We start from the raw sequence: 24350 nt of genomic DNA, 5'->3' as shown, positions 1-24350 counted from the left end.
ACCAGAAACAGAAATAAAGCATAGTAAGAGAAATGGAACGTAAAGAAATCTGAACAAACGAGCCTCAACACGCGCGCCAGGTAAGTGCAAAAAAAAAATGAAGGAGGCCGGCCCAGCGTTTTGCTGCTAGTATAAAGGACAGAACGCCTGTTCTCTATCGCTACTCCTGCTGTGGCGTTGTGGCTAGCGCGAGTTGCGGCCGGACAGCGGATCGCTTGTTCGAATCCCGCCCAGGTATCAATTTTTAGTTGTTTTATTTATTCTTTCAAGCCGACGGAAATTTTCAAAGAATCGCTTCGGTAGTGTAAATTACGAACGAAAAAAAGCCTCTGTAACAATCTTTTTTCCGCAAAATAATTGGGCATTTATGTGATTACGTACAAAGCAAGGGAGTTTTCTGCAAAAAAATATGCCACGTCAGCACTGACATGGTGGGTCCAGCCAGTCAGATACACCGTCAAATACGTGGTTTAGACCTTTTTGTAATAGCTGGCCTCAGACTTGGTACTGACATGTAAAAATTACCAAAAGTGGTACCAATCCGTATGTAATGCCCTAATTGTGGTACTTCTGTACAATTAACTCCAATGAAAGCGGGTGTTGACCGGAACATAAAAACCCATTGAGCCATAGAGAAAAACACAACCAAAACGAGAAATTAATCAATTGTTCACATGGCTATAAAACAATATCATTAGGTTAGCAATTTAGTGTATTGTTGTAGTAGTAGTACTAGACAATGTTGTGTGATAGTAGAAGTTGGGCCTCGTATGGGTCATTCTGCTCAATGTGTCGCAGTTGTGTTGTTTGGCGGTTCGGCAAATGATCTAAATCCACATGTAGGGAGAGGGCGAGAGAGTGGCGGGGAGTTATGGAGAGGCGATGGAGATGGATGGATACCCTTTCGTACAATGAAATTGTTTGTGTGAGGGCTTGCTCCACGCAAACGGGTGGCTATGCCTGACGTGGCAAACCTCCCGTGCTTCAAGATCCATGTTCTTCATCTGACTGCCAGAAGGGTGTTCGCTGGGATGAGCGGAGTTTTCTGATCGCTCACGATGCATCATTTCCCTAAATTTTACTCTTATTATTTTATTTCCCGAAAGGGTAGAGGAGAACCTAAATATTTTGTTATTCCTTTTCATACTTATCGCCTACCATATTTATCGGCCAATCATGATTAGGATTGTATCGGGATTTTTGTCAGGTGTATCCCGTATAATCTATTCTTTTTTTTTTTGTAGTAGTAGTAGTAGTATTACTCAATTACCAAATCTTTACAATCATCGATTGCGATCTCCGGAACCTCACTAGGACCCGATTCCTACCCGGGTACCCCCACCACGTAGATGCAGCCGCGATGTACCGCGCGAGCGACAGCTGGTCGCCTACGGCTGGCCGATATTATCGATGGCCATCACTCTCACTCGGGCCCCGCAGGTCAGTCGCGCTCGGTGTGAAACCTCGTGGATTGACGCCTTCACCACCGCTCCGTAGCTCGATATATATCGAGAGGCAGAGAGAGCGGATAGGGGTCAGTAGAAGCAAGTCGAGCGAGCGAGCAGGCAGCAGGAAGGAAGGAAGGAAGGAAGGGAGGTGGAGATGGCGCCCATCAAGCTGTACGGGATGATGCTGTCGCCCAACGTGACCCGCGTGGCCACGCTGCTCAATGAGCTCGGCCTCGACTTCGACTTCGTCGACGTCGACCTCCGCACCGGCGCCCACAAGCAGCCCGACTTCCTCAAGCTCAACGTACGCTCCCCCTGCTTCCCCTGCTTCCCCTGCTCCATCGTTAATTACTAGTTCTTCGCCAAGATCCGGGACTAATTTACTTGCCTCACTGCTCTGGTTGGTTGTTTGCAGCCTTTCGGGCAGATCCCGGCGCTCCAGGACGGGGACGAAGTTGTCTTCGGTAACAATTCTGCCGCTCCTTCTCCTTCTTACAGAATTACTCAGATCTGTTCTGGTAGATGCACCTCAGTCTCTCTCAGCAGGATTTACCCACACCGAGTCACTGACCACACACGGCTCTCTGTAACTGTATCTTGTTCCTCTCTTTAAATTTTATTTTATCCTCCGCCGATCTATCCAAACTTCTAGGATACTATATTTTTCTCGAGAAGGTAGAATATGCTTATAATTTGTCTGATCTGAGATTGAAAAAAGAGTGAGGGTTTGGTCAATAACAAAGCAAGTAAGAATCTTACCAACAGAGCAGATCTACTAGCAACTAACCAGTCCAGCAGAGCTTCAGATTCTTTGTTCTTGTTTTGCGTGTAGCAGAGCTCGAGCTTAACCCCCCCAAATCATCAACGAATTTGGTTGCAGAGTCGCGCGCCATCAACCGGTACATCGCGACCAAGTACGGGGCGGCCCTGCTTCCGACGCCGTCGGCCAAGCTGGAGGCGTGGCTGGAGGTGGAGTCGCACCACTTCTACCCGCCGGCGCGGACGCTGGTGTACGAGCTGCTCATCAAGCCCATGCTGGGCGCCCCAACCGACGCGGCCGAGGTGGACAAGAACGCCGCCGACCTCGCCAAGCTGCTCGACGTCTACGAGGCCCACCTCGCCGCCGGCAACAAGTACCTGGCCGGCGACGCCTTCACGCTCGCCGACGCCAACCACATGTCCTACCTCTTCATGCTCACCAAGAGCCCCAAGGCGGACCTGGTGGCCTCCCGCCCGCACGTCAAGGCCTGGTGGGATGAGATCTCCGCCCGCCCCGCCTGGGCCAAGACCGTCGCCTCCATCCCCCTCCCGCCCGGCGTCTGAGCCTCTGAGGTGGTTGCTTGCCTAGCTGCGGCGAGAATGGAATAAAATCGCGATGATGGAATAAACTACTTTTTAGAGAAGAAGCTTCGAATTCTTGGTGCTGCTGCTGTTGTTGAATGTTGAATCTTGGTGTTGAATGTTTATGGCGCATCTATTTATCCAGTTTTTGGCTTGAACTTTGTTGGTGTCCGGCCCTTAATTCTTTGTCAGCACATTCGGTGGCGCGAGATCTACAGTAAAAAAATGATTACGCGCCTCTGTCTACCACACCGTGCCGTACAGTACCGAGTGTTTGCTGTAGCGGGAGCTGGGCAATGGCGTCGCAGCTGTCGAACAGATTGAGGGCGACGACAGGGCTGCCAACCACCCACGTTCAGAGCGCACACATGGCCAAGGGCACCAGGCAGGGGGAAAATATCCAGTGATACGGTCGTTCACATGATACCCTGCTCCACGATTGAGTAGTCCTTTGGATCTGCATCGAAGGGACATGATCAACTCACTGATAAATTTACATATAGCCCCTTGTTTGTCCTTGCAAAATCACAGCAGATCTACACTTTTCTCCTTCAGATACCAACAGTTATCACGTTCTCGCCAGTAACTCCTGTCCTGAACACCGCATCCTAGTGGGTCATGGACTCATGGCACACATCAGGTGATCTAGTTTGTATCAAACCAATAAGCATGGATTAATCAGACTAACACCAAATCATTAGGACGACACTGCAAGTACCCATGTAGAGTTTGTTTTTTTGACATATTTACTTGCTATAATGCGACCAAGAGATACTGTTGATGCTGATGCTATATCTATATAGCGGGACGAAAGCCTTTTTCTCAAAATCTTTCCAAAAACTGAGCTTCTCGACAAGTACAAGCAGAAGAAAATCTATTGCCTTCAGTTTGCATTGCTCACTTTCTCCAACTCCTTCCGTCCAAAAATACTTATCATCAAAATGGATAAAAATAGATGTATCTAGAACTAAAATACGTCTAGATATATCCTCTTTTATCCATTTTGATGACAAGTATTTTCGGACGGAGGGAGTATAAGAATGACTTCTAGCAAGGCATTGGGAATACAATATCTTTTTTTTTTTGTAATTCTGGGAACACAATAGTCATGAGCTCTATCTGATCACATGAAAGTACTGGGAACATACATTTCCAAGACACGGCACATTCATTCATTCACAGCATCCAAAAATCACTAGAAACAAAACCACTTCAACAAATAAAATTCTTTTTCTTGGAATTAGCATGACCTTACAAAATACTATATATTTACAACAGTACCATATAGCTCACAGATTTACGTGGCTAGACGGAACAACTTCACTCCAGATCACTTGATGAGTACTTGTGCGCCGTCCGGTGGTGGACAAAAAATCATACCTACTCCCTCCAGCACATTTTTTGATACTATGATAGTATTAAAACAAAAATGCTAGACCTACGTATGGCTTTACGAAAAGCTACGTAAGCCTTCCATCGCTAACTAATCAGCCCCCCCTGATTTTCAGGGGGTGGGGGCCCCTCCCTTTTCTTTTCCAATCAAATATCTCCACCTAAGCCTTTTCGTAAGATACGTAAAAGAATTTACGTAGGTGTAGCGTTGTCCGTATTAAAAAACGTCTTACCTTTCGGGACAGAGGGAGTACATGACAAAATAAAGAATTAGAGCAACACATTCTTTTCCTAGAAAAACATACTCCAACGTTAAATACATTCAATGTTTAAACACCTTTGTGATGCCAAATGACAGTCATGCATGCCACACCATCTAACTCTCTTGATCGACTTTGATGTTTCTTGACCTTATAAGACCATGTAAAAAAATCAGTTATTGACCTAGTACAAACCATGAAATAATTAAATGATAGCACCCGCTTTATCACCATAATAGCTATGATTTGGTGCAACTGTAATTTTAACTGTCAGTCAAAGCTATTTACAAGAAAGGAGTTTCAATCCCAAATTCCTTTGACAAAGTTAGCAGCGGAAAGCTCTTCATCAGCCCATTGTTTCACAATGTCTTATCTTCTTACAAGCCAGAGGATTCTAATATTCTTTGAGTACATTCAAGGGCTACCATGTTTCTCATATGTAATAATGCTACACAAGACATTGCTTCTTCGTTCTTCGTCAAGTATGCAGGTAAAATTTCTACGTTCCCATCGTTTTTTTGTTCAAACACTAGGTTTCTTCTTATCTATTTTCTTTCGTTATATATCCTCGTTAAATGTAATATTTAAATATATATATATTGTAAGGTAAATTTTGGTACAGAAAAAATAAACAAATGATATGGTACATATAACAAGGCACAATTATTGAATGCACCAACTTATGTACCGTGAAATGCTATTGGCATCATCTTCAAGCACAATTGGAGTAGTCGATCAGCTCTGACCAATGCTCTCCGTCGACTGCATCATGGGCTACTTGGCGCAACTGAAATATACAAAAAATTATTTAGATATCAGTTGGTAACACCGCTTGAACATATAAAAAAAAGTGAAGCTTAACTATTCTGGCAATCAGCTATAACACTAACACACATCTCACGTTACATGCAGGAGTGACAGAAAATTGAGATGGCACTAACTTGCACCATGATAATGAAGAAAGCTTTGTGACGTACATTAGTTCTGTAAATCAATGGCTTAGTGACAACCTATTAGGATTGCGAGATAGGTACTGTTTTTTTACTTGCAGATTGTCACCGCAAAATATGCATATTTTAGAACCTTTTTTTTGCTAGTGTGAATCCAAATACACCAAGACATTTGCAGAGTCATTCATGGCAGCCTTCTACAATCATTAAGGACTACGTTGTGGAGAAAATTTCACAAGACAATATTATATTCCAAAAATTAGATGTTTTGCCCGAACGCTATGAGATTAGAGAATGAACAAACCAGGTTGACTTCTCAGATCTGTGTTGCATTTCCTTAGGAACGGGCCACGGTCAAACTTGGAGTGGGGCAAGTCTGCGGCCGCCGTGCCATTGGAGGCAACACCACAATTGAAGGATGCGGGTTGAGCTTTGACCGCTAGGACCGGCACAACTGCCGGCAGAGATACACCGGCTATGGAAACCGGCGGTGGCGGGACGCCACATCCCACGACGGTGGGACTAGTCCCATAGTTGGCGGCTGCGGTGGGATTTTCCCATGGTTGACTTGATCTAGGCGGCGGCGGTGGGGAACGAATCGTATCGAAGAAGAGGGAACAAAACAGAGTGATTGCACTTCCTTCGTGAATTATAGAATAACCCAGGGGGGTCTTTGGCATACTTTCCAATGCGAACTGGTGCTGCTCAATCCTGTGCCTCTAGTACAGATCCAACGGCCAACATGGTTCGGTATCATGGGATCATATCACCCACCGTATCACCAGATATGCACTCGCACCAGGCAGGACCCCGATCTGGCCATCTCATGCGATCGGGCGCGTGGCATGACGAGCGTGTGCGTGGATGGACCATGGAGTACAGAGTGCAGACCACGAGGAGAGTCGGGGGTTTGTTCCCCTCATTTGGTTCGTAGGATATGAATACCATCGAATAAGAAAATCATAGAAAATAAGATGACATGCATCTCAATTTCTATAAGGAAAGGGATGTCTTTTTTTTTGCAGGGAAAAAGAAGTTCTCATTACTCAAGGAGGCTTCTCAGCGAGAGCCAGGTTTACAACAAAGTCCATCCCGGCAGTAAGCCAGACTGCTGTGCGCGGAGTTCTACGGCCATAGGCGGCCAACTCATGACTAATCCCGTTCTGCAGACGGCTACAAAGAGTAAAAGAGATCTCCCTAGCATCGTTTCCAGCCAACCTACGAATCTCCTCTATAAGTGCACGATGTGACGATCTATCCATCTCGCGCGCTGTAATCATCGACACCGCCTCCGCGCTATCCAACTCAACCAGAATAGGTAGGTTAGATCGGTGCAAGGCCAGCTCCAAGCCTTCTCTGCACGCTGCTAGCTCCGCCTCTAAAGCGTTGTCGCATGTACGTAGTTCCCTACATGCGTTGTAGATGATCTCGCCTCTGTCATCCCGCAGGATCATACCTCCTCCCGCCGCACCTGTGGCCGCTGTTTGGTTTATAGGAAAGAGATGTCATGTGATGCATAGTATAGAAAAAAATTATTGAGTCTAGGCAAATGTTTTTTGGTTTTTAAAATATGAAGGATTGGTTCTTATTCTACAAAGAAATAGGTATCCATTCCTATAAATCAAACAGCTACATAGGAAACTTTTCTTTTAAAATCCTATCCTATGAATTTCCTACAGGATTTTTACATACCAACGGAGGCCTCAACTGAGACATACAACACGCCCATGGTTTAAAAAAACAAACCAATGACCCTGCTGGTTTAGGTTTTCATCTGTCTGTTCACCGGTTCATTTGCTGGTTTCTAATAATAAAATAACAAAATATTGAGTAACGATCGTCACCCCCTCCTTGTTTTTACATTCCCATGACCCCCTCTCGTCTTGGTTTTCTATTGATTTTTTTGATACTCTCAATTGATGCTGCATAAAATTAAAACCAACATAAATAGAGTAACTTGAAATAATCTAAACCGAATTGATACTTTTTCAAAATCAGTTTCTGCATTAATTCAACAAGTCAAAATAAATTTTCCCAAAATCACAACTAAATCGAAATTCTTCTTTCCTTCACTTACGAATAACCAAATCAAATCACCCGCAAAAAATAAAAGAATACCCAAATCAAGTCAAATATTACCAAATCATCAACTAAATTAAAATTTTCCTTGCATTTCTTACACATATGTAAATCAAATTGAATATTATCAAAATCTAGAACATGATGTGTGTAAAACATGTGTCAGATATAATTATTGTTGAGCCACTATGTGCACCCATTGCAATTCACAAACAATTAGTTAGTTAGTATTAAGTTAATCTTCTCTATTAGGTTTCATGTGTCTGTTTTCGTCCCACCATCCCTTCGTCCACCTTTCCTGTACGATAATCAATCACCTTAATTTACTTAACTGATGAATCAATTATAATTTAATTTACTATATGATTTGATAAATATTTATTTATACAATCGGCAGGTAAATCACAGGCTAATGTGCTAGGATATTTATATTCGTTGCAACAAACGACCATTGTCCTAATATAGTACTAATAGTTGGTCAAATCCTGATTTTATTCCGATTTTCGCAGAAAACCACCGAATTAATTTGATATTTACCCATCTAGTTGCTTAAAATCCCGACGGATAGGCGGTTTCGATTTTTCGGTTGGACCACCGGTTTTCCAAACTATGCACACGCCCTCATAGCATTTATCCGAATGGCGAACCAACCTGTGGTTGGTTGTTCAGGAGGAGCGGTATCCCCAGCCGTCAAGATTCAAGCACTGGACTTGGCATTAGTATTCACATTTTTCTGGATATATTTCAGGCCTTTCATTGATGTGCGTTCAGTGGAAGGAGACAGATGTGCAGGTGTGTGTTTATAGGAGTGAGTGTATATACTTATGTATGAGCTTCTGTACTGTGTTAAGAAAATAACATTTGTCCGGGCGGATGGATTGTCACGTTACGTGGGACGACTTTGAGGAATTAACAATTAACCAAGTGCGCTTGCTTCCTTGCTAGTACTAGCGCCACCTGCAGAGCAGAGCAGAGCAGACCCAACCAATCAGTTGATTGAGCGTTAGGTGGGGTGCGATCGGTGTCTGCTCGGCAAGCCACCTACCGCGCTCGATCCGCAGACGGCGCAGCTCTTCCGGTCTTCGGTCGATATCGCCGGTCGCCACATCGTGTCAGGCGCCATGGCTGAGCCGGCGGCGGCGGCTGCGGTGAGCACAAGGAAGCTGTACGGGTACGCGCTGTCGTCCAACTCGGTGCGCATCGCGGCGCTGCTCAACGAGAAGGGGCTCGACTACGAGCTCGTCGTCGTCGACGACACCAAGGCGCCCGACTTCCTCGCCATCAACGTACGTACGCCCGCCCACGCACTTCCCAGCTACTGATCATCAGCCGATGCGATCGTTCACTAATTTTTACCTCGTTTCCATGCGCCGTGCAGCCCTTGGGCCAGGTCCCGGCGTTCCAGGACGGCGACGACATCCTCTTCGGTACGCCCACCCCAAAAAAATCCAGATTTTCAGACTCGCCGGAGTTAGTTGGCAACATTTTCGGCTAATCAACTGCACGAATTTGCTCTGATTTGGGGATCGCGTGCAGAGTCTCGCGCCATAAGTAGGTACATCGCGGCCAAGTACCGGTCCTCGGGCACGGACCTGCTGCCGGCGACGCCGTCGGCGAAGCTGGAGGTGTGGCTGGAGGTGGAGTCGCACCACTTCTACCCGGCCGTGGCCGACCTGGTGTACGAGCTCCGCGTCAGACCCCGGCTGCCGGGCGGCGCGCCGCCCGACCCGGCCGTGGTGGACGGGCTCGCCCGCAAGGTGGCCGACGTGCTCGACGTCTACGACGCGCACCTCGCCGCCGGGAACAGGTACCTCGCCGGCGACGCGTTCACGCTCGCCGATGTGAACCACATGGCGCAGCTGTTCGTCATGAGCCGGACGCCCCGGGCGGCGGAGCTGGTCGCGGCCAGGCCGCACGTGCAGGCGTGGTGGGACGACATCTCCGCCCGCCCCGCCTGGAAGAAGACCGTGGCCGCGCTCCCCCTGCCGCCGGCTTGAGGGCGCCGGTGGCAGCCCCAGAAATAAAGGTCTATAATGTTTTTAGCAGGAGCAGATGATCGAATTCCCCAGGAATGTTGTCGATGTGAGTGACATACTGGTCTGACATGAACAACTGATCATGGCCGGCTATGAACGAGTAATTCAAATCCTTTGTTTGGCAAGGCAATGCGATGGCTTCTGCATTATGTCTGTAAAATTCATCAGGAATTCCTGTACGCCAATTTGTAAAAGAAATTGTTTGACACGACCAAAGCGAATTATGCCCAGTACTAGTGGGCAAGTTTATATAGCGATTTTTGGAGACGGCTTCGCAGCTATCAGACAGGTTCCGCCCAGTGGCGGATCCAGGAATTGAACTTAGCCGAGGCGAAACATTGAAGGTACAAAAAAATTGATTGACGAATGCAAGTCCACTGAACCAAATCTCATAAAATTCAAATATGAAGCTAGATGCACTCGAAAATTTACATAACCAATGATTCAGAACAGTTCAAGATTCTCGAGAACTAGGTTGTAACCACCTAAAATCACAAAATATAACATAAACGTCACACATAACTACTAACTTGGACTCCCGCTGCTTGAATAATTCATTCCATGGCCTAAAATGTCCAACTCCATGACTAATAGATACCTACAACAGGTGAACAAGCTGATATCAATACATGTATTGGAACAAGTAAGCAAATAGTTTGAAAGAGATAACAAAAGTATTTACCCTAAGTCGTAAGTATACGCGGAGGGTTTGGTAGATGGCCTCTACGGTCTCTCAAGCTGTGAAAATGTTCTATGATCTTCTTGTCATCAATTCCAGCAAATATATCTCGCTCTACATAGCATATCATCATATCATTCAACCAATCATCAGATATCTTATTTCTCAAATCTGTCTTAATGATATTCATGGTTGAGAAAACTCTTTTAATAGATGTCGTCGTTACTAGCAAAGTCAAAGAAAGTGTGATGAGCCGGTAAACCAAAGGAAAGTGTAAATGTTCCTTAGTTTCAACCAACTTGAGAGCAAGATTAGCGAGACTGCCACAACTCAAAAACATCAGACCTTTTCATCATATCAATGTATATCTTGAGCTGACCATCCAAATGATATTGTTCTTGTGGATCGAACTCGACTGAGTACATAGATGTAAGCTCAAGTAAGTTCTCATGATTAAACCTGCTAAATGAGTCTCTAGGATCTAGACTAGCAATGCATATCAATAACCTTGTTGAAGTTTCACTGAACCGGTTATTCATCTCAGCTATGTTTCTGTCAAGAACCTCATTGAATATTTCAACTTTGTAGTGATGGAAGCAACTAACCATTTTGCAGGAACTCCTTGGGTAACCCCTTGCTGGTATATTCTCATCCATACTAGGAACTGGTATCTCCCTTTTAATATAAAATGAAGTGGCAGCCGCCAAAAGTGCCTCCCATCCGTCATCCCTTAGCTGTTGCAATAAACTTTTAACAGACACAATCATGTTCATTGCACTTACTATGTTTTGATCCTTTTGTTGCAATGCTTGTGACAAGTCAAACCAAGCACTTTAAGCATCAAATGTAAGATCAGAACAAATTCAAAGACCTCCATACATTTCATCAAACCTGATGTTTTTCCTCTATCATCCGCATACTTCCCATCATGAGAAATAGCATGTAGCACTTGAATCACCGAATCCCACATTTGATAAAGCCGAACCAATGTCCTATGGTGAGATACCCATCACGTGTCACCAGGTCTTGCTAAAGTTGTCTCTTGATGTTTGCCTCTTCCTTTAAGAATCTCCCCATTTTCTAATTGTCACACAATCTTTTCATTATGCTTCTGTAATAATGCATCTTTTCTTTTACAAGAAGCACTGACCTACAAATCAAAGCATTGCAATTTGCAAAGTACAAGTCAGCAAGAAATCAAAATCCTTGTAAAGTACAAGTCATCACTTGAATATTCAATGAGTTATAAAATATACTAACCATGGTTAAAATCATATTTGCATATCCAAAGAAATCACTAACAACAAGGAACTTCCGCCTAACATTTCCTCTGCTTTCGTTTGTCTCCATGCTGCAGCTCTCTTTTCAGGAATGAACAGAGCAATTAGGTACACCTAGTTGACAACACATGCATTCACACCGACTACAAATACTGCAAATATTTTTAGGAACTTCATTTATATGTTTTTGATATTTTGTGGAATACTAGGGCAAAAGAAATTATGAAAATGGAATTGTGGGGGGCACAAGGATCTAACCAATGAAACTTGCAACCAACATAAAGAGGATTTACCCAGGGTTAGGCCCTCAAGGTAGGCTACAAGCCTACTTGTTATGAACACCAACACAAACCGTGGAGCTTTTCTTTTCACTATACATTCTGATGGGGAACGCAGTAATTTCAAAAAAATTCCAACGATCACGCAAGATCTATCTAGGAGATGCATAGCAACGAGAGGGGAGAGTGTGCCCACTTACCCTCGTAGACCGAAAGCGGAAGCGTTTCAATAACACGGTTGATGTAGCCGAACTTCTTCGCGATCCAACCGGCCAAGTACCGAACGTACGGCACCTCCGCGTTCAGCACACGTTCAGCTCGATGACGTCCCTTGTGCTCCTGATCCAGTTGAGGACGAGGGTGAGTTCCGTCAGCACGACGGTGTGGCGACAGTGATGATGATGTTATCGGTGCAGGGCTTCGCCTAAGCACTACGATGGTATGATCGAGGTGTGTAACTGTGGAGGGGGCACTACACACGGTTAAGAGAAACTTATGTGTTCTAGGGTGCCCCCTGCCCCCATATATAAAGGAGGGAGAGGAGGAGGAGGCCGGCCCTAGGGGGGCGCGCCAAGAGTATGGAGTCCTACTAGGACTTCCAAGTCCTAGTAGGAATCCTTTTCCTTTTCGGAGTAGGGGAGAAGGAAAGAGGGAAAGAGAGAGGGAGTAGGAAAGGGCAAGGCAGGCACCGCCCCCTTCCCCTAGTCCAATTCGGACCCATGGGGCGGGGGGGGGGGGGGGCGTCACCTCCCCTTTGGCCTGCCTCCTCCTTTCCCGTATGGCCCAATAAGGCCCATTACTTCTACCGGTGAATTCCCGTAACTCCCGGTACTCCGAAAAATACCCGAATCACTCGGAACCTTTCTGATGTCCGAATATAGCCTTCAAATATATCAATATTTATGTCTCGACCATTTCGAGACTCCTCATCACGTCCATGATCTCATCCGGGACTCCGAACAAACTTCGGTCATCAAAACACATAACTCACAATACGAATCATCATCGAATGTTAAGCTTGCGGACCCTACGGGTTTGAGAACTATGTAGAAATGATCGAGACATATCTCTGGTCAATAACCAATAGCGGAACCTGGATGCTCATATTGGCTCCTACATATTCTACGAAGATCTTTATCGGTCAAACCGCATAACAACATACGTTGTTCCCTTTGTCATCGGTATGTTACTGGCCCAAGATTCGGTCGTTGGTATCATCATACCTAGTTTAATCTCGTTACCGGAAAGTCTTTTTACTCGTTCCGTAATACTTCATCCCGCAACTAACTCATTAGTCACATTGCTTGCAAGGCTTATAGTGATGAGCATTACCGAGAGGGCCCAGAGATACCTCTCCGAAACACGGAGTGACAAATCCTAATCTCGATCTATGACAACTCAACAAACACCTTCGGAGACACCTATAGAGCATATTTATAATCACCCAGTTACGTTGTGACGTTTTGAAAGTGCAACTATCCCTAGGTGGTTTTGGTAATTCATATCAACATATAGCTCATTGAGCTAATACTATTCCAAGACAAATATTTCAGGAACGCTTAATGAATGGCATGGCATGGATGATGAAAGTGGATCCCTCAAAATATTAAGGACAAAAGGATTGGCTCAAGCTCAAAAGCTCAAGACTCTATATTTTATATTTTAGTGATCCAAGATCACATTGAGTCTATAGGAAAAGCCAATACTATCAAGGAGGGATGAGGTGTTGCTTAATGAGCCTCTTGCTTCAAGTGCTTAGTGATATGCTCCAAAAACCCTCAACTAGTTTCTCATATCCACATATGACCTAAACCTAAAGTCAAAATCGGTCCCACCGATTCTTTCTATCCGGCGCCACCGAGTTCAAATGTCATAGCCACTGCCACAAACCCTAGGCAAATCGGTCTCACCGATAGGGATCTCGGTCTCACCGAGATGGGATTGTAATCTCTCTGTTTCCCTTCGTAACATTTCGGTCTAACCGAAGTGAGCGATCGGTCCCACCGAGATTGCAATGTAAACTCTCTCTTTCCCTTTCGTAACATTTCGGTCTCACCGAAAAGAGCGAATCGGTCCCACCGAGTTTACCTGACCAACTCTCTGGTTAGCTAATTACCAAAATCGGTCTCACCGAGTTTGTGTAATCGGTCTCACCGAGATTATGTTATGCCCTAACCCTAACCATATCGGTCCCACCGAGTTGCATGTCGGTCCCACCGAAATCACTAACGGCCACTAGGTTTACTAAATCGGTCCGACCGAGTTTGTTGATTCGGTCCCACCGAAATTGGTAAATTGTGTGTAACAGTTAGATTTTGAGTGGAGGCTATATATACCCCTCCACCTCCTCTTCATTCGTGGAGAGAGCCATCAGAACAAACCTACACTTCTAACTTACCATTTCTGAGAGAGAACTACCTACTCATGTGTTGAGGCCAAGATATTCCATTCCTACCATATGAATGTTGATCTCTAGCCTTCCCCAAGTTGCTTTCCACTCAAATCCGCTTTCCACCAGATCCAAATCCTATGAGAGAGAGTTGAGTGTTGGGGAGACTATCATTTGAAACACAAGATCAAGGAGTTCATCATCAACGCACCATTTGTTACTTTTTGGAGAGTGGTGTCTCCTAGATTGGCTAGGTGTCACTTGGGAGCCTCCGACAAGATTGTGGAGTTGAACCAAGGAGTTTGTAAGGGCAAGGAGATCGCCTACTTCGTGAAGATCTACCGCTAGTGAGGCAAGTCCTTCGTAGTCGACGGCCATGGTGGGATAGACAAGGTTGCTTCTTCGTGGACCCTTCTTGGGTGGAGCCCTCCGTGGACTCGCGCAACCGTTACCCTTTGTGGGTTGAAGTCTCCATCAACGTGGATGTACGATAGCACCACCTATCGGAACCACGATAAAAATATTCGTGTCTCCAATTGCGTTTGAATTCTCCAAACCCTTCCCTTTACATTCTTGAAAGTTGCATGCTTTAATTTCCGCTGCTCATATACTCTTTGCATGTTTGCTTGAATTGTGTGAAGATTGCTTGACTTGTGCAAAGATAGCTAAAATCTGCCAAAGTCTAAAATTGGGAAAATGTTAAGTTTTTAATTGGTCAAGTAGTCTAATCAGCCCCCCCCTCTAGACATACTTCAAGGTCCTACACGTTTGATAGCACACAAGGCGTTCCTCCGGTATTCGGGAGTTGCATAATCTCATAGTCTGAGGAACATGTATAAGTCATGAATTAAGCAATAGCAATGAAACTATAACGATCATAATGCTAAGCTAACGGATGGGTCTTGTCCATCACGTCATTCTCCTAATGATGTGATCCCGTTCATCATATGACAACACATGTCTATGGTTAGGAAACATAACCATCTTTGATTAACGAGCTAGTCAAGTAGAGGCATACTAGGGATACTATGTATGTCTATGTATTCACACATGTAGTAAGTTTCTGGTTATACAATTCTAGCATGAATAATAAACATTTATCATGAAATAAGGAAATAAATAATACCTTTATTATTGCCTCTAGGGCATATTTCCTTCACATTCCAACCATGCATGAAGCTAGAAGAAACCAAATCACCGGCCTTCGAAGTAGAACCAAATCAAACCACTAATTGCAAATACTTTGGTACAAGAAAGTCTCTCGAACATTTAATCAAGCAAGAGCAACAACAGTCAGGGTTTCTGTCCCTCCTTTTAAGTTTGACCTGTCACAAGATTTACCACAACAATCAACTTACACGACTACACATAATACTCCTCAGCTGATCCAGCTGTGTTTGAATGCCCAACCCGAGCGTTGCGCCTATTCACCTCTGATGGTACGCTAGCCCCAAGGGCTTCATTGCTAGACATGTCCTCCCAGTCGAGGTTGCTCGTTGCCATCATGTCGTCAAATTCCATGGGGATCCCGCCTTCAGGTGGCCAGACGAATGTAGGTTTCACAAGCGGTACGTCTGGTGGCGGCACCGATTTGGCTATCACTTGCACTATCTCGGCCATGCTTGGTCGGTCAGATGGGTTTGGGTTGCTACATGCCAGTCCAAGAAGCAACAAGCGAGTAGCATCATTGCGATCAAACTCTTGCGTGGAAGTGACTTTGTCGTCCACTGCATGGAGCAACCTTCCCTCCCGGTGAACCCACCAGACCCAGTCAGTGAGCGGTTGAAGCGTCTCATGGTCATGGTTCCCAGCAAGTGCCCGTTCCCCGGTGATAATCTCGAGGACTAGCACCCCAAAGGCATAGACGTCAGTCTTGCGAGTGGCCTTGTGGCAGACTGAGTACTCCGGCGCGATGAAGCCCCAGGTGCCAGCGACACCCACATCTGTGTAGGAGTTCTTGTTCAAACTGACGATGCGTGCAAGGCCAAAGTCACCGAGGCGGCCATGAAAGGAAGAGTCAAGCATGATGTTGCTCGCTTTTATGTCGCGGTGGATCACCATGTGTTCGTGCTCGTGATGCACGTAGTGGAGCCCTACGGCTACATCCATGATGATGTCGTACCGGGTATTCCATCCTAAGATGGGCCGCTGGAGCCGAGGGTTTTCCTCAAAGAGGTACTGGTCCAGGCTACCATTGGGCATATACTCGTATATAAGCAGGAGCTCCCCTTTCTCATAACACCAACCTGAAATATCATATTTGCCAGCCACACAAGTAATGTTAGAACTATGTGAACGCCTAGTGTCTTCCGACAGGAAATCACTCAATAAATGGACAACATGGCTTTTGGTTTTGGTTTCGTCTCAGTCAGATGTACGTATACTGACTTGCTTAGTGAGGGTCATGTTTTTCAAAGAAAAAACATTTTAAAACTCAACGTTCTGTTAAAAATTCAAAAAACAAATCGAAGTACAAATGGCATGGCAGTAAGAAATGTTGTTATTGTGAGAAATACGAAACAATACACCACTTGTGTCTGTCATGTCCTTCTGCCACAATTACCCGGTACACTATCGACCCCCCAAAAGAAAAACCTGATGCACTATTTATGATGATATAAGTTTACTACTCCCTCCGGTCCATAATATAAGAGCGTTTAGGGACGGAGGGAGTACTATGCAGAAGTATATGTTTAGAAAACTGGATAGGTGGGATGTAGCAAAAGCTTAGAGCATCTACAACAGGACTTGTTGGCAAATCCGGGCCCTCAAACGCCCCCGGACGCGACCGGGCGCGTCCGTCGGCACTAACGGGTCACACCTCATACTTGGTGCTATGCATTCGAGTACCTCATATTTCATCCCATAAATCCTTACAAAACATGCAAAAGAAATCCTACGTGCTATGCATATCGCGCTAGCCTAACTACGTTTCGTCATCGAAGATGTCCATGGTGTTGATGCCGAGCATGGGGTAGATGGGTGTGTAGTAGGGCTCCAGCTCCTCCTCCTCATCCATATAAGTGAGCATCTGATCGACGTCAGCCTGCTGCTCCGCCTCCGCCTCCCACAGATGACAGCGCTTCGCCTCCGCTGCTGATTCCGACCGAAGGGAATCGAGGACCGCCCGCAAATCCGCATCCCCAGCATCCTTCTCATGCTCCTCCTCCAGTTCCTCCTCCTGCTCCACGCCCTCCCGGTCCTCCTCCACTTCGACCTCCTTCTCCAAGTCCTCCTCCGGATCCACCGCGTCCGGATGTAGCCCCGACATGATCCGGGCTTTGCGCCTTGCGCGGGTCTGCTCAAGGAGCTGCAGCCGGCGCTCTGGCGTTAGATATGGCTAGCTCCTTACCCGGCTGCCTGGGGGCATGTCTACTAGTGGTGGTGGATGGCGATTGGAAAGTGGTGGCAACGGCAGACAAGAGGGGGAAATGTGGAAGGGTAGGGTTTCAGTGCCTATCAGTCCGCTTAAATAGCCGGGCTAGGGCATTACGCAGCCCGCTGGAACGGCGCCACACGCCAACAGAAGAGATGCGTTTCGGACCCATCGGGTTTCAGAGTGTTTTCCTGTGGGACCCCATCGTCAGTCCGACATAGCGGACGTGCCCGGGACTCCCCATATCCGCCCCGTATTTGGGCTGGATATGAGGGGTGCCGGTCAGCCCAGACGTTTGAGGCGCCCTTCTGGGTTCTTTTTTTACCGTTCACTGACCGGACCGTCCGCTCGGGCGTTTGAGGCGGGTTTATGCGGCTTTAGACGCTCTTAGGGTCCAAATCCCGATGGGGTTATGCCATTCATGTTGGGCAATTTGGAATTGTCGCCATGAGCATTTTTAGCAAAGTTCAGGTTTCCAAATTCTTGTAGATTAATTATCTACAAGACTGCGCATTAGATCTGTATGGAGAGATGGTAGCATGGTCTTTGTTGAACCATTATGGGTTGCGGTCTACTAATAGGATTTGTCTCGGGTTTCCGCACTCTATCACAAACCACTGACTTGCGCTACGACCATCATGAACACATCATGTCATATCTATTGTGCATTGATTGTCTTAACCCTGAATAATTCAATTTGTATGATTCTTTACTAGACTTGCCATTGTGAAATGAAAGATGATTTTGTGGATCAATTGAGGCAGAGTTCGGTGAGTTTTCCTTATTGTTTTCTAGTGAATGCCTAGTGTAATACTAAAAAGCACCTTCCAAAATCCTAGTACTACTTTCTCTGGGAGACTGATGTATGTTGTATATCGCTGTGCATTTTTGTTGAATTTTATTGGAATTATAATTTTAATATTTGTAAGCTAGGTGCAAGGCCAGCGAGTAGTTTCGAAATTCCTCAGCACGTGATATGTGCCATGTGCCCAATAAAAAAAATTGGACACTATATTATGATAACTTTTACACCGTGTTACGCTTTTTTGATAGTGTAAATATTTGGCCAATAAGGAATATATATTAATATCAAGAAAAACACCCATTACTCCTGGCATCTGCACCAACACAATATCAAGAGCTAACCAAGACATCGAATATGCACACAACTGCACTCTGAAGGAGTGAAAAGTTGGTGGCTGGTCGTTGTCGACGAAACCCGCCCGCTCTCGCGACCTGCCCGCTCTCGCGACCCGCCCCCTCCTAGGGTTCCCTCGCCGCCGCCGGCGGCTCCCCCGCGCGGGGCCGTCGCCGCGGCCGGAGCCCGTCCACGCCGCTAGCCGGAGCCCGCTCCCCTACCCCTCCCCTTCCTTCCCCGTACCCCTGGGTCGCCTCCCCGAGCGAGGCAACTGGGGGCATCTCCACCGCTCCTCTCAAGCGCTCCTTCCAGCCGCCGTCGGCGAGCGCCGCCGGGCCTTGGCCGCGTGGTGCTGGCGGCGGCGGGCCTGCCCTTCCCCGCGCGCGGCTCCCTCCTGCTCGGACGGTGGTGGCTGGCGGCGGTGCTCCTCGGCCGGCATCGGTGCGGCCCGTCGGTGGTGGTGCCGCGGGCCCGATGGCTCTCGACGCGGTGGTGCGGCCCGGTGGCACTGTGGCTGGCGGCGCCCGCCCAGCCTAGATCTGGGCCCATTTGGGCCCATCTGGGTTGGGGCGGGCCGGTGGCTTGGTGCTCGGCGGCGACGTTCCTTGGTGGTGGCGTGCTGGCGGCGGTCTCGGGCGGTGAGGACTTCGTTGGCCGGCCTGCTGCAGCATGGTGACAGGACTGTCCGGATCCACGTGGGCCCGGCCGGGCCATTGAGGCCCGGTAAGTCCTCGTCGCCACGTCCGGTCGGCTCCGCTGTGGCGGTGGAGGCTGTCCCCTCCATCCGGTCGAGTTGTGGTCGCTCCCGTAGTTGGTGTCCCCTCTTCCTCTCCAAGTCTCGTGTTGACAGCTCCAGTGAAGCGGTGAGGGTTGTCCGGTAATCGTAGTGGCACTAGCTGGTGGGTGGCCAAGGAGGTGGTGCATTTCGAAATGCCTGAGGTGGTGGTGGTGGTTCTGGGTCGGGAGAAACCCCTGTCGGCCTGGCCGACACCGATGCGATGACGCCTGCGGGTGCCGTCGGACCTTCCTGAGGGGCATCGGGTATACCCCTTCCCCACTATCCCTCGCGTACCGGGGAAACCCTAGAACTTATTCGGGCAACAACGGTGGCGTCGTCGCATTCCTTCTTGAAGGTGTTGCTTGGGGCGCGGCGCTTCGGGATGCTGGGAGCGTGGTGGTACTTCTTCGGAGGGTGCAGCGGTTGCCGGACTTCCTTTCTTCGTTGATCTGCTGGTGTCGGCATTTATATCTCTTTCTTCTTCTTGTTTTTCTTTTGGGCTTATCTGTGCTGCGGCCCCAGCGAGCTGAATGTATCGGGTGTTTGCTTTGTAATATAAAGCGGGGGAACCCTTTATCGTAAATATGCACACAAGTGAATGTATGATCTTTTTAATAAAGAAGTTTTTGCACACGTATATATATGTTCTGTTTGCAGTACATTTATTTCCTTTTGGGAGGCAAAATTGTGTGATCCAAATTCAGTGGCATGAGTAGACCCTTATCAATACTATAGTACGCCACTTTTTGACATCATTTTTTATTTGCCCTAATTTGTGTTACTGAAAACACTGCAAAGTAATCTGAACTGTGATCGGTCAATTATACAAATTAATCTTGCCCATATGTGACCTGAAGATCGTATTTTTCATAATAAAGAAGTTGCTTCATATAAGGCGGCAAATCTACAGTCCATGTGTTGCCCAATTCCAAAATTAGAAATTAACTCTTAAGTGTTTTGAATTCTCCAACACAAGCATTACATCATTTCTCAAAAACTTTTGTATTTCACTACCGTAAATGTTATCCATACCGAGGATAGACATCATAATTTGACAAAGAACTAAATCATTGCCATTCGGTGATGGTAATGGTAGTTAGCCTCTTGGAGCCAGCTAGTGTGTGGAAACTAAGAAGCTAAAACTGAGTGTATCAATGGCTAGTTTGTTTATAAAGTAACGATCTCATCACCTAATCCTATATACCTATGAGAGTCATCCGCATCAAGTTATTTAACTGAACATACAAGCATGTCACCTCACCATATAATTATAAATAGGATAAGACCCACCTCAATATGCAAATCACACATGAGAAAAGACCAGTACACCATTCAACCATGCACGGAAAAATGTTTTTTCATACGATTTTTCTACTTATATTCAATAAAGATTGTTACAACTATAAATAATAATATATAAATAATATATGTATTTTAAATTTTGATTCTCATGTTGTCAATCTAAATTTTCATCAATCAATTCTCATTGCAACGCGCGGGGTATTCTCTAGTATCATGAGTAATTGTGACTTGCCCGCAAAAAAAGGGAGTAATTGTGACTTTTCGCTTGCCATACATTATATGATTCGTTCTACCATATTTCAAGTAAGAAAAGTCAACATCTCAAGTACTCCCTCCGTTCCTAAATATTTGTCTTTTTAGACATTTCAAATGAACCACCACATACGGATGTATATAGACATATTATAGAGTGTAGATTCACTCATTTTGCTCCGTATGTAGTCACTTGTTGAAATCTCTAGAAAGACAAATATTTAGAAACAGAGGGAGTACATTTGTTTTTTCTTGTATGACAGAGGTTGTCACGTATAATTTGAATGACGTCACCTACAGAGAACGACATTTCATTTCAATTATGTATTATGATAATATCTCACCCGGGGTATTATTGTTGTGACATAGACCTAATTCTATATAACTAAGGTGATCTCCATTAACATATTTATCTCAGTTACACTACATTAACATTCAACCAAGCCTAAAAAAGGCTCACCTCAGGATATAGCTATATATGCATGAAAAAATTCTCAAATGTTTTAATTATACTCCCCCCGTCCCAAAATTCTTGTCTTAGATTTGTTTAGATACGGATGTATCTTATATAACTTATATTCAATATTTTTTTGTTATACAATAATCATATGTATTTTCAGTTTTATTTCTTATGTTATTGATTTATAATAATGGTCATGCCCATATAACTAAATATTATAAAAATAAATTGCAACTAATTCTAGCAGCAACGCCAAGGGTATCATCGAACTAGTAAAATTTAATGTAGTGGTGAGGGGTGACGACATACCAACAAGCGGCACGACATTTCGGTGGCGCAGCCGGTTGATGACGTCGACCTCGGCGAGGAAGTCATCGTAGCCGCGGTCTCGATTACGTGTGACCTTTTTCACAGCAACGTCCACCAGCTGGCACGTCTTGTCTGACCGGAGGCGGAGCGTTCCCCTGTACACTGCGCCGAACCCGCCTTTGCCTAGCTTCCTTGCCTCGTCGTAGTTGTTTGTGGCTTTCCTGATCATGGCGTACTTGAACTCCTTGGGCGTTCCCGGAAGCCGCGGAAGAGCATCTGACAGCTTCAGCTCCATCTTCAGGGCCTTGTACCTCAAGTAGAAGTAGAAGACCGCGACAGATATTATGACGACGGTGGCGGCCGCTGACCCAAGAACAGCGGACAGTACCATCTTCCGTTGTCGGACGGCTCGGTGATCGGGAAGCTTTTCGACTGTCAAGTTCCAGCTCAGGATACGATGTAGGTGGTGGCCTTCCCCCGTCGATGCCGTGAAACCAATGAACGCTTGCTGCGGGATGTTGCTGCTCATGTTGAGGTGCGCATCAAGGTAGGCCTTGTTAGGCTTGGGCAGTCCATCGACGGCCATGTACACCCATATGTGGTGCCCGACTCCGTTGTAATCGATCCACACGGTGTAATCCACCGACTCCATCAGCGGTGCGAGGGTGATGTTGTCGGGCACCGGGAGTGAGGAGAGCGAGACGACTACGTCGGAGACGACGCTGCCGATGTTGAGCCCGATGTGGTTGTCATCGGGATCGAAGTCGTCCTTCCAGGTGTCTAACTCGACGGCGACGAAACTGCTGCCCGAGGCAGTGGTGGACTTTGAGGTGGTATTGGTGAGACCGAGGAAACCACCCTCGCTGCCAGGCGGAGGGCCGTGGAGGGAGGGGACGATGACGAACGCAAGGCCGCCGCCTTGTCCCAGCCGCCTGTAGATATTCATGGTGAAGGAGGTGTTGAAGGACGCCTCGTGCTTCACATCGTCGGAGTCGACGCCCCAGAGCTTGATGGGTGATAGGAGGAGGGCAGAACCGGCTCCACCCTTCATCCCGTCTCTGTCGACAGTGAGCACGAGGTTTGCCACTATCACACTCGCGTCCCCGAAAATCGCCAAGTTCTGCATGCTATCATGGGGGAAGAAAGGGAAGCTGTAGGAGATGATGTCGTCCCGCTTCTGGCACGATCCCGCCATGAAGCAAGGCATAGGTGCAGAGCACAGTAACACGGCCATGGCGAAACATGCAGGATGTGGGAATACTTGTGTAGGCATCTTGCAGGAGCAATGCGACTAGAACAGGACATATATATAAGTGGGTGGAGATAGAATGCCCACGGGAAGCCCAATTGCAGTCTGAGTAGTGTGACTATGATAGAAAATATATCAATCACACTAGTGCATCTAGAAATGTTCAAGGGTCACGGCCGCTAGCTCTTTGAATGGGCTCAGGGCTCACCTTCATTCAGTAGCATCATAGGAGAACTAGTACTATAAGGGATGAAATCAGACAATTGAAGCAATTGGTTCATCCTATTGCAAGAGGTTCATTGGCTAGCAATGAGCAATAAAACCTAATGATTTATATAGGTTGTGCAAGCTTTCAGTAGGGTCAACTGAACCCAATGAGACAATACTAGTGGGCTGGCTGCAACCCTGTTGATTGTCCGGGAAAAAGTCAAAGTCCGATTGGATTTGATATATTTTTCCATCAAATTAGACTACCTGTATTATATTGTTGTCTTTTATCAGAGATTCCATTCAAAGGTGATCACACTTTTCCTTCCCACCTTTCACCATCGGGTAAGTGTGAGTCATGTGTTTTTAATAAACAGTCGCTATCCCATCATACGTCCCGCTGAGTATGACACATGACATTATGATATGTTAGCCTAGACATGGCAATGTTATTGGCTTGCTGCAATAATGAACTGTGCAAAATCTCAACATTTATAAGTGGAATATCTATTCGCCAAATACTCTCGTAATAATTGTTTGATGAGGTGATCAAATTAACTCTTTGATTCACAAGCCAAAGTTGATGTAGTTGCATTGCAATTTCTAAGTTTCAACGGAAACACTTTCGTACAATGTAATATTTGCAAATTTACAAATGCTTACGTGGTATACTGTAAATGTACACGTATTACTCATGGAAAACCAAAAGACCCTATCCTATTCCTATCTAAGCAAGACCGGGAGGAAAATTCTACAATAAAATTCAAATGTCTCGGCAAAAAACCATGCTACTTATGCTAGTAGGCCTGATTGCACCTAATCCTACACAACAAATACCAGCTAACTACTACTCCCTCCATTCCAAAATACTTGTCGTGGTTTTAGTTCAAACCACAACAAGTTTTTTTGAACGTAGGGAATACTAAACTATAGAGGGAAGACTTGGGGGGGGGGGGGGGGGGGGGGGGGGTGTTGATACATCTCCATTGTATCTACAATTTGTGATTGTTCCATGCTATTATATTATTTATCTGGAATGTTTTATATGTATTTATATGCTATTTTATATAATTTTTGGGACTAACCTATTAACCTAGAGCCTAGTGCCAGTTTTTTCCCCTTGTTTTTGAGTATCGTAGAAAAGAAA

At 46.0% G+C, this 24350-nt stretch overlaps 3 protein-coding genes across 3 annotated transcripts; 2 read left to right on the top strand and 1 right to left on the bottom strand.

The window, feature by feature from the left end:
- Positions 1-1427: 1427 nt before the first annotated feature.
- On the top strand, positions 1428-2947 carry LOC123072192 (glutathione S-transferase 3). The gene is made up of 3 exons (XM_044495756.1): positions 1428-1752; positions 1864-1912; positions 2329-2947. Exons 1-3 carry the CDS (start codon positions 1603-1605, stop codon positions 2769-2771), a joined length of 642 nt encoding a protein of 213 aa, XP_044351691.1. The 5' UTR covers positions 1428-1602; the 3' UTR covers positions 2772-2947.
- A 5442-nt stretch (positions 2948-8389) lies between these two features.
- Positions 8390-9755, top strand: LOC123066343 (glutathione S-transferase 3). Its single transcript, XM_044489438.1, has 3 exons — positions 8390-8756; positions 8849-8897; positions 9007-9755. The coding sequence occupies exons 1-3, from the start codon at positions 8592-8594 to the stop codon at positions 9465-9467; spliced, it is 675 nt and encodes a 224-aa protein (XP_044345373.1). The 5' UTR covers positions 8390-8591; the 3' UTR covers positions 9468-9755.
- A 5739-nt stretch (positions 9756-15494) lies between these two features.
- Positions 15495-22981, bottom strand: LOC123067819 (probable L-type lectin-domain containing receptor kinase S.5). Its single transcript, XM_044490444.1, has 2 exons — positions 21748-22981; positions 15495-16378 (listed from the first exon to the last, which is right to left on the bottom strand). Exons 1-2 carry the CDS (start codon positions 22979-22981, stop codon positions 15495-15497), a joined length of 2118 nt encoding a protein of 705 aa, XP_044346379.1.
- Positions 22982-24350: the final 1369 nt, after the last annotated feature.

The sequence above is a fragment of the Triticum aestivum genome, chromosome 3B, assembly GCF_018294505.1.
Source record: "Triticum aestivum cultivar Chinese Spring chromosome 3B, IWGSC CS RefSeq v2.1, whole genome shotgun sequence".
Classification (NCBI taxonomy): domain Eukaryota; kingdom Viridiplantae; phylum Streptophyta; class Magnoliopsida; order Poales; family Poaceae; genus Triticum; species Triticum aestivum.
The sequence above is the reverse complement of the archived record's forward strand: the minus strand, read 5'-3'. Positions and strand labels throughout refer to the sequence as shown.

Bases quoted from the DNA above. Each gene is read 5' to 3' on its own strand.
- LOC123072192 (XM_044495756.1), top strand. From the start codon at position 1,603: ATGGCGCCCATCAAGCTGTACGGGATGATGCTGTCGCCCAACGTGACC. The intron at 1,753-1,863 runs GTACGCTCCCCC...GGTTGTTTGCAG, and splicing joins CCGACTTCCTCAAGCTCAAC to CCTTTCGGGCAGATCCCGGC. The intron at 1,913-2,328 runs GTAACAATTCTG...ATTTGGTTGCAG, and splicing joins CGGGGACGAAGTTGTCTTCG to AGTCGCGCGCCATCAACCGG.
- LOC123066343 (XM_044489438.1), top strand. From the start codon at position 8,592: ATGGCTGAGCCGGCGGCGGCGGCTGCGGTGAGCACAAGGAAGCTGTAC. The intron at 8,757-8,848 runs GTACGTACGCCC...TGCGCCGTGCAG, and splicing joins CCGACTTCCTCGCCATCAAC to CCCTTGGGCCAGGTCCCGGC. The intron at 8,898-9,006 runs GTACGCCCACCC...GATCGCGTGCAG, and splicing joins CGGCGACGACATCCTCTTCG to AGTCTCGCGCCATAAGTAGG.
- LOC123067819 (XM_044490444.1), bottom strand. From the start codon at position 22,981: ATGGCCGTGTTACTGTGCTCTGCACCTATGCCTTGCTTCATGGCGGGA. The intron at 16,379-21,747 runs GTATGTCGTCAC...ATGATATTTCAG, and splicing joins AAATGTCGTGCCGCTTGTTG to GTTGGTGTTATGAGAAAGGG.